At 40.5% G+C, this 18,068-nt stretch overlaps 1 protein-coding gene across 1 annotated transcript in view; it reads right to left on the bottom strand.

The window, feature by feature from the left end:
• Positions 1 to 595: 595 nt before the first annotated feature.
• Positions 596 to 18,068, bottom strand: part of RNF17 (ring finger protein 17) — a gene marked incomplete at both ends in the record, with an annotated part of 152,520 nt that continues 135,047 nt past the window's right edge. The window contains 5 exons of the mRNA XM_081083577.1: positions 596 to 694; positions 2,129 to 2,318; positions 4,400 to 4,535; positions 13,029 to 13,197; positions 14,363 to 14,479. Of these exons, the coding sequence (XP_080939703.1) occupies positions 596 to 694; positions 2,129 to 2,318; positions 4,400 to 4,535; positions 13,029 to 13,197; positions 14,363 to 14,479 (711 nt within the window). The remainder of the gene's footprint in view (positions 695 to 2,128; positions 2,319 to 4,399; positions 4,536 to 13,028; positions 13,198 to 14,362; positions 14,480 to 18,068) is intronic.

Below are 18,068 nucleotides of genomic sequence, written 5' to 3'. Positions count from 1 at the left end.
TAAAGATCTATATAAGAATGATAAACACCCAATTCATAGTAGTGTTCACCTCTACAGGGAAGAGAATGGGGAAGGGGCACTACATGTGCCTACAACTGTACTGATAATATCTTTTCTAATATACATTAATTATAAACGGAACTAAAATGTCTTTTCCCCATGGGTCTAAAATATTTCAAAATTATAGGAATACAAAATTTTTGAAAGCAAATATTTATTAACTATTTTCCAAACAATAACAATTCAACATGGTAGGGGGAAAATAGGGAGCCACCATTATTGCAGAACAAGTAAAGAAAAACAAGCCTGAAATGGTCTACATACAACAGAAAACGTTCTCCTGGGCTGTATACCTGAAAAACAAAATGTGTATTATTTAAACCTTTGCTTAATGTTAATGTTCAAGTCTAGTTCCTGAATCACTTGTTACTTTATGTGAATGGATAAAGACAAAGCTCTTACTGAGCTCTGTTGCCATTCCTTTGAGAAATCAAGAAAAGTCTAAAGGTGCCTTTATGGGCAACTTAGCCTTAATTTTGTCTATACTAGTCACCTACTTTATGCCAACTATACAGGTAAACAAGTCACACTTACATCATTCATCTCGCTCTGCGAGCCCCATTTCTACTAATGACATATGAACTGGATACTGTTCATCTTCATACAGTGTCACTATTTGTTCTGGTGCCCGAGCCTAAAATTAAGAAGCAGTTGTCAAGAAAGCACAATAATGTCTTTGCTGCCTTTCCCCTCCTACGTCTGGCAGGGAGGAAAAGACATTCTCAAGCTTATTTATGATTTATGCTCTGTACTTTTAAAAGGCATATAATGGTTTCCTACTAATCATATTTTTTTTTTCATCCTTCCCGTTTATTTAAAATGAAACTCCTCCACAAACTTTTCCTAGATTGAGCCAACAGGCTTAAAAAACCCTACTACTCTTGTTAAAATTTATTTACATTCTACACATTAAGCATTATATTTCTATGTAGAAACTGACCTAACTTTGACAGAGGTGAATAAATATGTATCTCTAAGAATACTTACTTGCCCTGTTTCTTTCAAGGGTTTCTTGAGAGAAACTGTACAAGCTATTTACACCATTCTACACAGATAGGAGCTGGATACATACAGGTTTTTTTTGTTTGTTTTTTTGTTGTTGTTTTTTTTTTTTTTTTTTTTAAAAACACGTTCTAGTTCACAGCACTGTTTCATTAAACCCTCATTCTTGTCACGACCAAAACATCAGGAATCCCAAAATCTTGGGTCCTCAAATCAGAAGTTTGGGTGAAACAACAATGTGAGGGTTGGGATGAATTGAAGAGAATGCTTCCATCTAAAAGGGTTGTTGCTGCACCTCTGACTGCCATTCGGAAGGGAGAGCTAGGGTTCCTTTACTTTATAATACTTAGAAGTCAGAAGTATAGACTTTTTTGGGGGAGGGGGGTAAAATTTTCCAGTTTTAAGACAGCACTATATAAAACATGCGTGCAGGCTGGATCCTGCCTGTGGGCTGCCCTTTATGACATGCTGACCTCTAAAGAAGAAAGCACATTTACACCAACCACCACCTTAAGTTTTTTATTTTGATATAGCTTCTACTGCATCACATAATCCAAAATTAGTATAGTTATGATATTAGTAAAATTCAAGCCTTTCTATGATTGATCAGAATCCCCCTCTGGTCTTTCCTACTCATCTGCTAGGATGCAGTGTGAATGTCACTTCCCTGACCTACTTTTTCAATGTAAGTACTGGAGTGCCTACTAAGGAGGAGCTCAATAGCATATCCCCATTATTTCTGCTTCTTATACTGCCCCCGCCCCAAAGTTAGCTTATCTTATAGGACTTACTTCATTCTGCCTCATTAATTAGTGGTTTGCATGTTTTCCTTATTGACTCATCAGGTCCTTGATTATACAGACTTGATCACTTTTATCTTAGTCATAACATCACTAAGACATTTTAGTAAGTCTTAAAATTAATCCAATAGTATTTACAGCTTTATATACCTTAATTAAAGCATTTTTGCAACCAGAGTTGAACAGATAGAAAGCACTTTAGAAAGTTAATAGGGACCCTAGAAATAGCTTGAAAAGGATTTTGGCAAATTAAGACAGATATTTACCATGGAAGAAGCATAAAGTTGTTTTCCTTGAAGACAGTCTATCATAGCCCACAAAGCTTCCATGCTCCATTTGGGACAATATGGTATTCTTGTCTTTCCTGAATCTTTTAAGGGAGGTTTAAATCCTGCCAATAGAACCTTTATGGCTCGGGCTGGGTACTGCATAAGGTGAAGAGGAATCTGACGTAGTCTGTCACAAAAGAAATTCTTAAAATGTTTAGAATGTTACAATTAAAATTCTCTAATAGCTAAAACTATAAAACAGGAAGTTGGATTTTGCAATGATTTCTTGGATATGACACTAAAAGCACAGGCAATGAGGGGAAAAAAAGGACTACATCAAATTAAAAACTGCAAAGGAGCCCTGGCCAGTGTTGCTAAGTGGTTAGAGTGTCAACCCGTGCACCAGAGGGTCGCAGGTTCGATTCCTGGTGAAGGGGACATATCTGGGTTGCAGGTTTCATCCTAGACTGGTCAGGGCATATGCAGGAGGCAAACAATTCCTGTGTCTTACATCGATGTTTCTCTCTTTCTTTCCCTTCCTTTGTCCCTCCCTTCCACTCTAAAGATCAATGGAAAAAATATCCTTGGGTGAGGATTAACGAAAAAAAACCAAAACCCAAAAAACCTGCAAAGGGCACAACAGTGAAAAAGGCAATTTACAGAAAGAATGAGAGTAAACATATATTTAAAAATAGACATTTCTTCAATGAAGATATATAAATGGCCAACACACACGAAAAGATTCTCAGCATCACTAATCATTAGGGAAGTGCAAATCAAAGCCACTAATGCCATACCACCTCACACCCATTAGGATGACCACTAACTATCACACAAAAAAGTGTTGGGGAGGATGTGAAGAGAAACTGGAACCCTTGGGACACTCAGTGGGAATTTTAAATGATACAGCTGTTACGGAAAACAGTTTGGTGGTTTCTCCAAATACTAAAAATAGAATGAGCATATGACCTAGCAATTGCACTTCTGGGTACATACCCCAAAGAACTGAAAGCAGAGTCCTAAAAGTTATCTGTACTCCTATAGCAGCATTATTCACAATAACCAAAAGGTAGAATCAACCTAAGTACCACTGATGGATGAATGGATACATACAATGTAGTATTATACATACAATTTAGCATTGAAAAGGAACAAAATTCTGACACATGCTTCAACTTAGATGAACCCTGAGAACATTATGCTCAGTGAAATATGCTAGTCACAAAAATCAATATTTATATTAGATATCTACAATAGTCAAATTCATACAGGCAGGAGAATGGTGGTTGCCAGAGGCTGGGTAAAGGGGGATGGGAATTTCTATTTAATGGTTACAGAGTTTCAGTTTTGCAAAATGAAAACATTTCTGGAGATTGGTTGCACAATGTAAGTATGATTAATACTACTTAAGTATACATTTAAAATTGGTTAAGATGGCAAATTTTGTGACACCTGTATTTTACCACAATTTAAAAAGATATTACAAACAACAACAAACCCCCCAGAAAATAGGGAATGGCTAGGATGTGGAGAAATTGGAACCCTTATACATTTCTAGTGGGAATGTAAAATGATACAGCAGTTATGGAAGTTTGGCAGCTATATCATTTTATCAAAAAGTCAAACAGAATTACTGTATGGCCCAGCAATTTATATAACTGAAAACAGGAACTCCAACAGCTACTTGTAATGTTCAGTGCAGCATTAATCACAACAGCCAATAGATGAAAACAACCAAGTATCCAACAGATGAAATGAACAAAATGTGGTCTATACATACAATGGTATGTTACCCACAAAAATAATGAAATTCTGATACATGCAATAATTGGATGAACTCTGAAAACATTACTCTAAGTAAACTAAGATACTAAAAAACAAATATCGTATGATTAGACTTGTATGAGGTAGAATATACGATACCAGGAGCTGTGGGAATGGGAATGGAATGTTACTGTTCAATGGCTACAGATTTTGTTTGGGATTTATGAAAAAGTCCTGAGAAGTGGATGGTGGTAATGGTGGCACAACACTGTGAATGTACTTAATGACAATTAATTGTATACTTTAAAATGGCTAAAATGATAAGTTTATTTTACCACAACAACAAAAAAATTAAAAAAAAATCCCAGTATCTGAACAGCTTTAAGGTATTTTCTTTAAGAGGCAAAATCTTCCCAATAATTATTTAAAACAAAACAAAAATAATAAAACAAAGAAAAAAAGGAAACTAAGAATCCTAATTCAAATAAGTTGACTTTTTAAAACCTGTTTATCGTCAGCTTTTCAGTTGATCCGTAATCCACAAATTGAACCAGGATGGCTAGAGGATTAAATTCTTTAATGGAAACAATCTTTGCTCTATACCATAAGCCATCATCATATTCCGCAAGGCAAGGCATTTCTGGAAAGACAGAACAAGGGAAAAATCACATTGCCCTTTATTTTGTCAATTTTTTTTTTCAAAACACAGTAAAGTACTAAGAAAATGCAATCACCGTATATCCATTATTCGGAATTAAACACTCAACAATTAGCTGTATGTTGGCTTGTGCTCTTTTCTGTTTAGACTTTATAAACTTTGAAGAAAGGCATTCTCCCATGCTTATGGTTCCTAGTCCTGCTGTTGCCCAGGGCTTATGTCACCTTTCCACAGTCCCCACCTCTATATTCCCCAAATCCTGTTTCATTTGGACCATCATTTTCTGCAAAAGATAATAAGACAGTTTCTGCTATTCCTGCTTTCAAATTTGTGCCTCTACCAACTTCTCTATAAAACCCACAACCTAGGTATGTGCACTGACTGGGAATGGAACCTGAAACCTTTTGGTGTATGGGACAATGCTACAACCAAAGGAACCACCTGGCCAGAGATAGGCCTTTATTTATTTATTTATTTTTTAAATCTTTATTGTTACAAGTATTACATATGTCCCCCTTTTCCCCCCATTGACCCCCGCCAGCCTGCCCCTGCCCCAGGCCTTCAGCACCCTATTGTCTGTGTTCATGTGTTATGCATATATGCATACAAGGTCTTTGGTTGATTACCTTCCACCCACCCACCCTCCTCCACCTCCCCTCTGAGATTCCACACACTGTTCCATGCTTCCATGTCTCTGGATCCACTCTTTTCATCAGTTAACTTTGTTACTTAGATTCCACATATGAGTGAGATCATGTGATACTTGTCTTTCTCTGACTATTTCACTTAGCATCATACTCTCCAGGTCCCTCCATGCTGTCTCAAAGAGTAAGAGATACTTCTTTTTTACAGCTGCATAATATTCCATGATAAAAATGCACCACAGGTTTTTTGGGTTTTTTTTAGAATGAAGTGGCTTTTTTTTTGGCAGCAGTTGAGTGGTTTTTATTTTTTTATTATTTTTTATATTTAATTTTGTTTTATTTCTTAAAGTATTACAAAGAGTATTACACATGTCTCCTTCCCCCCTCCCTTGACATTCTCCAGCCTCCCCTACCCCCCAGTGTCTTGTGTCCATTGGTTATTCTTATATGCATGCATACAAGTCCTTTGGTTAATCTCTTACCCCCCCAACCCTCCCCAGGCTTCCCACCGTAGTTTGACAGTCTGTTCAATGCTGCTCTGCCTTTGTATCTATTTTTGTTCATCAGTTTATAATGGTCCTTATTATCCATAAATGAGTGAGATCATGTGGTATTTTTCTCGGCTTCCCACGGGCCGTCTCAGCCTCACAGGGGCCGTCCCAGCCTGTAGAGTTTCGGATGAGAAATCAGGTGTCAGCCTTATGGAAGGTTCTTTGTAGGTAACAGTTTGCTTTTCTCTTGCTGCCTTTAAGATTCTCTCTTTGTCCTGAAATTTTGGCATTTAATTATGATATGTCTGGGCATGGACCTCTTTGGTCCATGGGATTCTCTGTGCTTCCTGAACTTGTGTACCTTTTTCCTTTATCAGGTTAGGGAAATTTTCTGCTATTATTTCTTCAAACACGTTCTCTATCCCTTCCTCCCTTTCTGCCTCTCTGGCACACCTGCTATTCAAAAATTGTTATGTTTCATGATGTCCCACAGCTGCCTTAAGCTGTCCTCCTTTTTTAAAATTGGTGTGTGTGTGTGTGTGTTTTATTTTTTGGTTCTCTGATTGAGTGATTTTTTTCAACCCTGTTTTCTAATTCACTGATTTTCAGCTTCTGTTAATCTGCTGTGGGTTCCTTCCAATGTGTTCTTTATTTGTGCGACGTCATTCTTTTTTCCAACTGTTCTTTTTTCATAGTTATTATATATTTTCTCATGCTGTTGAGCATCTTTACCATCATTATTTTGAACTCGGTTTCAGATAAATTTCTTATCTCTGCTTCACTTATCTCTTCTTCTGGAGAATTCTCTTGCTCTTTCATTTGGAGTTTGTTTCTTTGTCTCCTTATTTTGGCTATCTGTTTGGGTTTGTGACTGTGTATTAAGTAGTTCCTCTACGCCTCTCAATCTCTAGTGCAGAACAGCATCAAATGCTGATTCTGACTAACTGTATCAGGCAAAGACTCACAGCCTCAGGAGACCCCTTCTGTCTACAGACTGATAGGATTCTGACTTGAATGGCCCCAGGCAATTATCTTCAGGTGTGGTGATAGTTTTGTTTCAACAGGGTGGGGCAGTTCCTTCTGCCTGGAGGCTAATTGTTATTTTTAGTCTAAGTGGCCTCAGGGCAAGGTGTTTTCCAATAAGGTGGATCAACTGTCTTCGCCCCCTCCCAGGTGAGGCAAATGTACATGTGGGAAAGATGCCCTCTGTTGCATGAGGGAATGACTCAGCACAGAAAACTGGGGGTGTCTGCCTTCTGAGCTCTAACCCCTGAGTCCCCATCCTGGCTTCTGCTCATACAGCTCCAGTCCACTCTGCCCTCCCTAGAGCACAAAGGTCGGTGTCTCTACAGGGAATTTTGTGCATTGGCCCTTTAAGACAATGCCTGAATTTCCAGCTGTTGCTCCCTGGCGGATAGCAACTCCACTGCTTTTCACAGCCAGATGTTATGTGGGTTCTGGTGCTCTCTGTTGGGGGGCCCAGCTTGGGTATTAGATCCCAGAGTTCTCAGTGGCAACCCCCCACCACTGAGATATTTCTTTGGAACTTCAGTTGCTGTCTGTGGGTGGCTGGCCAGCCCTTTCATGCCTCTGCCCCTCCTACGAGTCTCTATGCGGTCTCCACTTTCGGTATGCAGGTATCAGGGTTCTCTCCAGCAAGTCTTCTGTTGATTTTTTCAGCAAGTTTTTCTGTAGTTTAGTTATAATTCCAGTTAGTGCCTGGGAGTGTGTCCGTGCCGCATCCACTTACTCTGTCGACATTTTTAATCTCCTAAACTCCATGTTTCTAAACCTTTCTCTCACAGCTTCAGAATTATGCACTTCTTTTTATGATAAACATCTGTTCTTTCAAAAATCACTCCAACATGACTTCATAAAGCCAACTTCTAGCATGGTTTCTCTGACCCAATAGCATCAGGCCACAGCTTTAATATGAGCTGTTCTTCTCATAGTGGATTTGTTTACATGTTCCTTCTCTGCTTCCCCACTAGTTCTCACACATTCCCACCATGTACCTGGTATAAACCTTTGCTCAGTAAAAAATGTGCTAATGCATGCCAGGCCTGAGTAAAGTTGAGGAACAATGACTATAATAGTATGTGCTTCACAGCAGACAGAATACACTGGGTACCTATCTTGCTCTACTTCCAGCCCTCCCTTTCTTTATCATATTACTACTAGCCCAGTGCACAAAATTCGTGCACATTAAAAGGGAATTAATTAGCAGAAATATTTTAATATTGCTATTTGCCCTTTCTCTATAATAGAAGTGTGAGAGATGAAAGGAAATTAGTAAAATGTATATGAAAATAATATATAAATTAATAAACAGTAACAAAAGGATATAACAACAGAGGCATGATATAAAAACAACAAAAACATGATATGAAAACAAAAACATGATATAAAAACAACAAAAACATGATATAAAAACAGTGATGCAAACAATGACTGATAAAGTGATTAAAGTTATTCTAATATCTCCCTGTATACCACATTAAGAGTGAAAACACTTTCAGAGTGCTTGATTAATTTCCCTTGTGCTGAAGTATTTAGAACTTTAACTTTAATATCACATGCTCTTTGAACTCGAGAGAAAGCAACATATAACTGACCATGTGCAAAAACGGGTTCAGGTAGGAATATGCCTACTCTGTCTAGAGTTTGTCCTTGTGATTTATTAATAGTCATCACAAATGCTGGCATCATGGGAAATTGTTGTTGAATCAATTTAAATGGGAGGCCAGTGTCAGATGAGGCCAATCTATTCTTGGAATCAGAACAACCACTCCCTCTGCAGACCCTGTTAATACTTCAGTTTCGATAATGTTAGGTTGTAATCTTTTGATAATAAATCTGGTACCATTACAAAGACCCCATTTACTACTAAGATTTCTCAATAGCATGATGATTGCACCCACTTTCAATTTTAATTTATGACATGGCATTCCCAAAGGAGTAATACTATTAAGAAATTTGATGGGAAAATTTTCCTTTTCAGCATCATCTGTGGAATCAATGGAATCATCATTCAAATATGTGTGAAAATCTCCATCAAGTATATCCAAAATTTCTTCATTTACTTTTTTAACATGCTCATTTTTTGGACAAAGAATTGCACGTTTGGCTATATTTTTAATATTATCTATATATATAGTATTTCCAAAGGTAGCTTCAATAATAGATCCATTACAAATCATTTCACAGGGGATTTCAATAATATCCATTCTTAAATGAAAACTGCTATCAAGCTTACCATCTCCAAGTTTTACTAACCATTCACTATAAGCAGAATCCTCTGATCTCATATGTGTTGTAAGAGACAACTTTCTGAAACATCCCCAAACACTGCAGTACTTTAAACTTGTTTGTACAATGGCTGGTCGCATAGCATGCAGTACAATACTGAGACTTTGTCGAAAATCCCCTCCAAGAAGAACCTTCCCACCAAATACAACATTCAAATTTCTCTTAGTAATCTGTCTATGGCATTTATAGCATGACTGGATGCCATGGTGCATTCATCAATAATGAGAAGTTGGGCCTTTTTAATAGTTGTAGCAACTTCACTGTTTATATCGAGTCTAGAAATTGAAATTTCACTTAGTGGAATGGGTAATTTATATTGGGAATGAAAGGTGCTTCCACCGAGAAGTAAATTTGCAGCAATCCTGTAGACGCTGTGGGTAAAACAGTACTACCACGGCCTCTAATATAACGTACTAAAACTTTATAAAGATATGCCTCCATGCTCCGAGGGCCAGTTGCTGCCTCAAATCTCACCCTCCCAGGAAACAGCTCAGGGAGGGCGCAGCCATTGGCAACGCGACCCAGGATTCAGTAAGTCCACGTTCCGAAAGCCGGTTCCTTGCCTCAAACCTCGCCCTTACTGGAAACAGCTTGGGGAGGGCGCAGCTGTGGTTAAAAGCACCCAGGACTCAGTGTGTCTACGCTCCAAGGGCGGGTTCCTGCTTAAAACCTCATGGCCCTCGCGGGAAACAGCTCGGGGAGGGTGTAGCCGTTTCCAAGACGACCCCTGCAGGACTGACTTCCTTCTGGTTGGTCGAGCCTCGGTTGTGATGTTACACCCAGGGTTTTTATATAAATAGATCTTCCACAAAATTTCCACAGAGGGAAGTAGTTGGGGCCAGGTGGTATTTAAATGCCTCTAATGTTGAGGTTTTTTAAATATTTTTTATCAGAATTGTAAATAATTTGAATATATAGAGGTTAGCAATAGAACAGTAAGAATCTCATCTATAGAGCTGTCTGTATAGTATACAACTGACTGAATCTTGGTCAACAGTCCCTTCCAACCATTAACATTTCCAGCTTCATAAATATTGTTAAGGTTACTTCTCAAAAATCACTGAAAAAACCCTACTTAGTTGTCCTATTTTAAATCTATAAAGCAACTCCTTCAACATAAATTCCTTACTTAAATGTACATTTTTAATAGGCACTTGCTTATAAATCAACTGGTATATGTGCATAATCCTATCTAGTAAAAGAGAAACATGGTAATTAGCATATGACCGCTACCATTCCCATTGGCTAATCAGCAAGATATGCAAATTAACTGCCAGCCAAGATGGCGGCCGGCAGCCCAGCAGCTTGAAACTAACATGAGGCTTGCTTGATTCAGTGACGGAGGAAACCAACGTTCCCCGCCTGCCTTGCCGGCCTCTGAGCCTGCAGTTTGAAACATTGTAACAAATATAGAAGCTAAACAAAACCCCAGAAACCTGCTTTCAGCGAGCCAGGATCTCAGAGCTGGAGTTATACATTGTTTCGATTATAGAACCTAAACAAACCAGATACCTGCTTTTAGCAGCAGAGGCCTAAGAGCTGGAGCCAGAGCTAAAGCTGGCCCAGAATTAAAAAAAAAGAAAAAAAGGAGCAGTTAAGAGCTTCAGCCCTCAGCCCCTCACCCAGACTGGCCAAGCACCCCAGTGGGGACCCCCACCCTGAAGGGTGTGTGACCACCTGCAAACAGCCATCATCCCCTCACCCAGGCTGGCCAGGCACCCCAGTGGGGACCCCCACCCTGATCCAGAACACCCTTCAGGGCAAACCAGCCAGCCCCACCCATGCACCAGGCCTCTATCCTATATAGTAAAAGGGTATTATGCCTCCCAGCACCTGGATCAGCGGAGCAGAGAGGCCTCCCGGCACCGGAATCAGCGTGACAGGGGGCAGTGCCCAAACCCCCTGATCGCCCTATGGGTCTGTGTGTGACAGGGGGCGGGGCCACAACCTCCCTATCTGCCCTGCTCTGTTTGTGACAGGGGAAGGTGCCCCAACCTCCTGATCAGCCCTGCTCTGTGCCTGATTCGGGGGAGCTCCCCAACCCCAATTGCCCTGCGGCTCTGTGTGTGACAGGGTGCGGCACCCCAACCCCCTGATCGACCCTGCTCTGTGGGTGACGGGGCGGTGCCCCAACTCCCCTATTGGCACTACTCTGTGAGTGACAGGGGGGAGCTCCCCAACCCCCTGATGGGCCCTGCTCTGTGCGTGACAGGGGGGAGCTCCCCAACCCCTCTGATGGGCCCTGCTCTGTGCGTGACAGGGGGGAGCTCCCCAACCCCCTGATCGACCCTGCTCTGTGCGTGACAGGGTAAGGAGCCCCAACCCCCCTGATGGGCTCTGCTCTGTGTGTGACAGGGGGCAGTGCCCCAACCCCCAGATTGGCCCTGCTCTGTGCGTGACAGGGGGTGGCGCCACAACCTCCCCATTGACCCTGCCTTGAGTGTGACTGGGTCCGGTGCCCCAACCCCCCAATCGGCCCTACCCTGAGCGTGACTGAGGGTGGCATTGCAACCTCCCAATCCACCCTGCTCTGTGCATGACAGGGGGCGGCACCCCAACTCCCCAATCGGCCCTGCTCTGAACCTGACCAGGGGCTGCACCTAGGGATTGGGCCTGCCCTCTGCCACCCGGGAGCAGGCCTAAGCCAGCAGGGTGTTATCTCCCGAGGGGTCCCAGACTGCGAGAGGGCACAGGCCAGGCTGAGGGACCCCCCCTTCCCCTGGAGTGCACAAATTTTTGTGCACCGGGCCTCTAGTAAAGAATAAAGGGCCTACAGAAGAATGTACAAACATGTGTACAGCTCCATGAATCATCACATCACACAGATTGTGTGACTTCCCTTGAGATAAAAACAATGAGGAAGAACTGTTTCTTCCAGACTTTAAATCTGAGTTTACAACAAGAAAAAAAAAATCATAATGAATTTACTCTTTCATTCCACAAATATTTGTGCAAGGTGCCCTAATTGCTGGTCACTGCAGTACTAGGAGTCCCTACTTAACAAAGGAGAGTAGAAGGCATGGAGTATAATGGGGCAGGGAAGGTGGTGGGCAGTGCCACAATACAGGCAGTCAGGAAAGACTTGCAATAGAGGGTGAGTTAGGCAGAGACCTAACTCACATTCTGGGGAAGAACATTGCAGGCAGAGGGAATTCCAAGGGCTGTTTATCAGTCAAATATGAGTCACAACTGATGAAGGCAGATGTCTTCCTTTGCTTTAGCATATCCTCTGTATGTACAAAACACCCAGAGTAAGTACAACTCTGTATCGCATACGGACAGAAATGCAGAGATGCCACACAGCACTCAGGAACCATTGACACAAGTAAGCAGTGTACTATTCTTCACAGGAGAATCACATATACTTAATGAATACGGGTAAGAATAAGTTAAAAAGAAAAAAATAGAGCAGAGCCAGCTGGCATGGCTCAGTGGTTGAACGTCGACCTATGAACCAGGAGGTCACAGTTCAATTCCCCATCAGGGCACATGCGTGGATTGCGGGCTTGATCCCCAGTGGAGGACGTGCAGGAGGCAGCTGATCAGTGATTCTCATCATTGATGTTTCTATCTCTCTCCCTTTCCCTTCCTCTCTCTGAAATTAATAAAAATATGTTTTGTTTTGTTTGTTTTTTTAAAAGAGAGAGCAGGGTTTGACATATTCTGAGAGGACAGGACACAATCTGAGCTCCCAGGCCCCCACTCTAAAATCACCAGTTTAGGTGGCTTGCAATAAAAATGACTGCCATTTGGGTCTGAATAACAACTCTCACAATTTGAGCTAGTGGCAAAACCTTAAGCTTAGACAAAACATCTTCGTGCAATTCCAATGAGCTCAAGTTCTGGAAAATGAAAGTGCCCGAGGGAGTATTAACCTCTTAGGTCACTTAGAAAATGGGAAAGGTCATCTACAGCATCTTGATTCAGAGATCAGCACATCCAGGGAGTGTGGTAACATTAGAAATCACCAACCTCACCAGCCCATTCAAACAAAACTAAGAATCCCATTGTACTCAGAAAGTGTGGGCTACCTGTTCTGAAGTCTGTCAGAGGTGGGAAGGTCTCCACATTAGTATTGAACCTCCGCAGAGCTTCATTGAGGCTTTCAGACTCAGATTCCCAGCTGACTCCACTGTCATCTGTGTCACTATGCTGGTTACAGAGATTACAATTTTCTACAGAATCAAGGCAAATGTACACCTAAGTGGGGAGAAGGGAAGGAGAAAACTTCTTTTAGTATTCATTTCTACAGATGAAATCACTGCAGTAGATAATCTCCAAAGGTGGCCCCAGTGATCCCTTGCAAAGTTCCTCTCCCACATCATACCAGAGCTGAACTTTGTGACCAAAAGGACATGACAGAGGGTATGTGACTTCCAAGATCAGATTATAGAAGATATGAGACCTCTGTCTTGATGGTGCTGTCCTTGACTGCTCTCTCAGGGAGGTTTTCAGCCACGTAGGCCAAGGGAGAGGCCCACAGGGCAAGGTACTGAGTCCCCCAGGCAGCATCATGTGAGTTTTTTTGAGTGAATCCTGCAACGCCCTCCCTAACCCCAACATCTTGTGACCTTGAGAGATCCTGAGCGAGTACTGAATTAAGATGCTCTTGATTCCTGACTCTCCTGTGTGTTGTTTTAAGCTCCTAAATTTGGGGTAATCTGTTATGCAGCAATAAATAATACCAAAAAAATTATTAAAACCAATAGTAATTGTACACCCCTATGCTCTCTGAATAAACTATAGAGCAAATCCTTTCCTTGCCATTGAAGGAAAGGTTTACTGTGTAAACTGGCTGAAGGGACTCTGCACTACTGCACTGTCATTGCTTGCTTTTTTGTTGGCCAAGGACGTTTTCATATTTATTGAGTGCCTACTATTTATCATGCAGTATTCTAGGTTTGGGGGACACACTGGTGACCAAAACAGACAAAAATCCCTGTCTTTGTGGAGTGACATTCTAGTATGGAAAAGTAAGAAAGTGGAGAGGGCATTAGAAGGTGATCACTGGTATGGAAAAATACAAAGCAGTGTGAAAAGTGTCTAGACTTCATGTAATGAAGAGGACAGGGGAGTGAGATGTCTAAGATTTCATAGGTGGAAATAGGTCCAGTTTAAAAATCTAAATACTTGATATAAATATAACTATGGCAACACTGGGAAAACAAGCCAGTGCTTAAGAAATACTTGCCTTATTAAATGTAAACAAATGTCTGAACAGGACATTACAGGATGGGCAAACTAGAGGTCACCAAGTTTCAATTATTTAAAGTCAGTAAGATGGAAACATGAACAATCCTAGAGTTTAAGACCAAGATTGCATGTTATGTTTTTAACAACTAATCATGTAAATTAAATTACATACCTCATTAGGTGAGACCACGTGCTTCACTTGAACAGCATAGAGTTCTTCTGGGGGAGGCAGAGATGAAGGCAAATATGGTGGTAAAATAGGGGTCTCTGTTTCAGACAAAAGCAATTCCTAAACACCACAAATAAATTCAAATTCAGAACGACTACTCAGAAATCCATTACACTATCAAAATTCAGGACAATGTAACTTACACAATTGGCAGAAAGCAAGCTCTCTGATACATGCAAACCACAAAATGGTTTCATCAGATAGCAGGACCAAAATGTGATGAATAAATGAAAGATCTTTAGAATTCTCTTGCCCCCTCAATTTAAAAAATTTTGTATGAAAAAACACTACATGAATGTTTATTTATGTATACATATTTGCACATACAAAATGTTCTGGAAAGATGGTTGACAAATAGTTAACAGTAATACCACTGTCTAGTATGACTGGGGTGTTTGGACTTCTTTCCTTTTCAAATTAACATAGCATTTATTTTTAGTATAAGTATGTATCTATACCAATAAGAGAGTAATATGTTAATTAGACCAGACATCTTCCGGACAAAGCCATGGTGGTGGGGGCTGAGGCAGAGGTGGTTAGGGGCAATCAGGCTGTCAGGGGAGCAGTTAGGGGGTGATCAGGCTGTCAGGGGAACAGTTAGGGGACAATTAGGCAGGCAGGCAGAGGTGGTTAGAGGTGCTCAGGCAGGCAGGCAGAGGTGGTTAGGGGTGCTCAGGCAGGCAGGCGAGAGGTTAGGAGCCAGTGGTCCCGGATTGTGAGAGGGATGTCTGACTGCCGGTTAGGAGAGGGGTGTCTGACTGCCAGTTGTGAGAGGGATGTCCGACAGGGATTGGGCCTAAACTGGCAGTCGGACATCCCCTGAGGAGTCTTAGATTGGAGAGGGTGCAGGCCAGGCTGAGGGACCACGCCCCCATGCACAAATTTCATGTACCAGGCCTCTAATTTTATAATAAAAACTAAAGTAATATAGGAAATCCAAAATGATTTGTAAATATCATAAAAATTAGTGCTCTTTTTTAAGCTCTATACAAGCATAAGGAATAATAGAAAGTTACAAATATAAAAATGTGGGAAGTTTTTCTTTTAGAAAGTTTTTTCATATAGTAATTAGCATAAGAACTAAAGTCATCACATTCAAATTTGTAGATTAATTTATTAGTATTTAATATTTCCAAACTAGTGGCAAAATAAAACATATCTGAATCAGTAGAGTTAAGCAAAAAGTGACTTCCCCACTGTTAAATTTACTGACTGATTACAAATCACTTTACAACAAGCTTATGGGGTATTTTTATAATAGGAATGAAGTTCTACTTATAAATGAGAAAACTTTTACTTATAACTCTTACTTCCCTCACCAAAAAGCTCAAGTGACAAAATAAAAACCATATAAATTGGACTCATTACAATTAAAAATTCAGGTGCTTCTAAGAATACAACCCAGAAAGTGAAAATTTCTCCCACAGAATGGGAGAAAATATTTGCAAATCTGATCAGGGACTTGTATACAGAATATATAAAGAACTCTTTTTTTCTTTCTTTCTTTATTTTTTTAAAATATATTTTATTGATTTTTTACAGAGAGGAAGGGAGAGAGATAGAGAGTTAGAAACATCGATGAGAGAGAAACATCGATCAGCTGCCTTCTGCACATCTCCTACTGGGGATACGCCCGCAACCCAGGTACATGCCCTTGACCGGAATCGAACCTGGGACCTTTCAGTCCGCAGGCCGACGCTCTATCCACTGAGCCAAACCGGTTTTGGCATAAACAACTCTTACAATAATAAAAACAGGATATTATAGGGTGGGTAAACCAGAGGTCACTAGCTAAAAACTGGCTAAAAAGGGGCAGAGAACATCTTTTTTCCATTTTTCTTTATTTTTACTTTCTATTTTCCCCCAGTTTTACTGAGATATTGTAGGGAGCAGCTATAGCAGCGGTTCTCAACCTGTGGGTCTCGACCCCTATGGGGGTCAAACGACCCTTCCACAGGGGTCGCCTAAGACCATCGGAAAACACATATATAATTACATATTGTTTTTGTGACTAATCACTATGCTTTAATTATGTTCAATTTGTAACAATGAAAATACATCCTGCATATCAGATATTTACATTACAATTCATAACAGTAGCAAAATTACAGCTATGAAGTAGCAATGAAAATAATTTTATGGTTGGGGGTCACCACAACATGAGGAACTGTATTAAAGGGTCATGGCATTAGGAAGGTTGAGAACCACTGGGCTATAGGGTTAAGCCTTGTATTGACCTGTGGCAGAGCCACAAACAAGTCCCAGCTTGGAGGGCACAGCCCTCTTAGCATAATTAAGCTTGACCTTATGACCCTCCCTAGATCTTTCCTGGGTAGCTGACGGGCTGTGGGAGGTGCAGCAAGTGCTGCCAAAACAAGTGAAACCCACAAGAACATTGTAACTATGTTGACCACAACCTTTTTTGTCTCTGACTATAAAATAAAGCCTCAGCTTACAGGAGGGATCTTTCTCTATCCTTATCCAGGAATGGAAGATCCACCCAGCCCCAGCTATATTCTCTTTGTCTGTTTTTTCTAAATCCTTCACCGCCCTCCCTCAGGTTTACCCTTGGCCGTGCTGGCGTGGCACAAGATATAACTGATATATAAACTTGTATTAGTTCAACGTGAACAACATAATGATTTCATATAGGTACACACTATAAAATGATCACCACAATAAGTCTAGCTAATTGCCTCACATAGTTAGAAAACCTGTTTTTCTTCTGATGAGAAAATTTAAGATTTATTCCCTTAGCAACTATCAAATATACAATATAGCATTGTTAACTACAGTCACTATGCTGTGCATTACATCCCCAGGACTTAATTATCTTATAACTGAAGTTTGTACCTTCTGACCATCTTCACCAATTTTCCCCACCTTTAGCGCCCCCCCCCACCTCTGGCAACCACTAATCTTTTCACTGTATCTGTGAGCTCAGCTTCTTTAGATTCCTCATATAAGAGATCAAATGGCATTTGTCTTTCTCTGACTTATTTCATAGTATAATGACTTCAAGGTCCATCCATGTTGTCACAAATGGCAGGGTTTCCTTTTTATGTCTGAATAATACTCCATAGTGTGTGTGTATATCTATGTACTTATAGACATAGATATATCACATTTTCTTTATCCAATCATCTATCAATGGATAATCAGGCTGTTTCCATGTCTTGGCTATTGTAAATAATATTGCAGTGAATGTAGGGGTGAAGTTATCTTTTCAAGACAGTGATTTTGTTTCCTTTAGATATATACCCAGAGGGGATTGCTGGATCATCAGGTAGTTGTATTTTTAAAGTTTTGAGGAACCTCCATACTGTTATCCATAGTGGCTGCACCAATTTGCAGTCCTATCAACAGTACAAAAGGATTTCCTTTTTTCCGCATCCTTACCAACACTTGTCTCTTTTCGGTAACAGCCATTCTAAAAAGTGTGAGGTGATATCTCATTAGGGTTTTGATTTGCATTTCCCTTATCATTAGTGATGTTGAGGATCTTTTCATATACCTGTTGACCATTTGTATGTATTTTTTTGAAAAATGTCTATTCAGATCCTCTGCCCATTATTTTCTTGTTTTGTTATTAATCCTCACCAGAAGGTATTTTTTTCATTGCTTTTTAAAAGAGTGGGAGGAAGGGAGA

This window comes from Myotis nattereri (genome assembly GCF_964212035.1).
Source record: "Myotis nattereri genome assembly, chromosome: 2".
Taxonomy (NCBI): Eukaryota; Metazoa; Chordata; class Mammalia; order Chiroptera; family Vespertilionidae; genus Myotis; species Myotis nattereri.
This window is presented reverse-complemented; position numbering and strand designations above follow the sequence as displayed.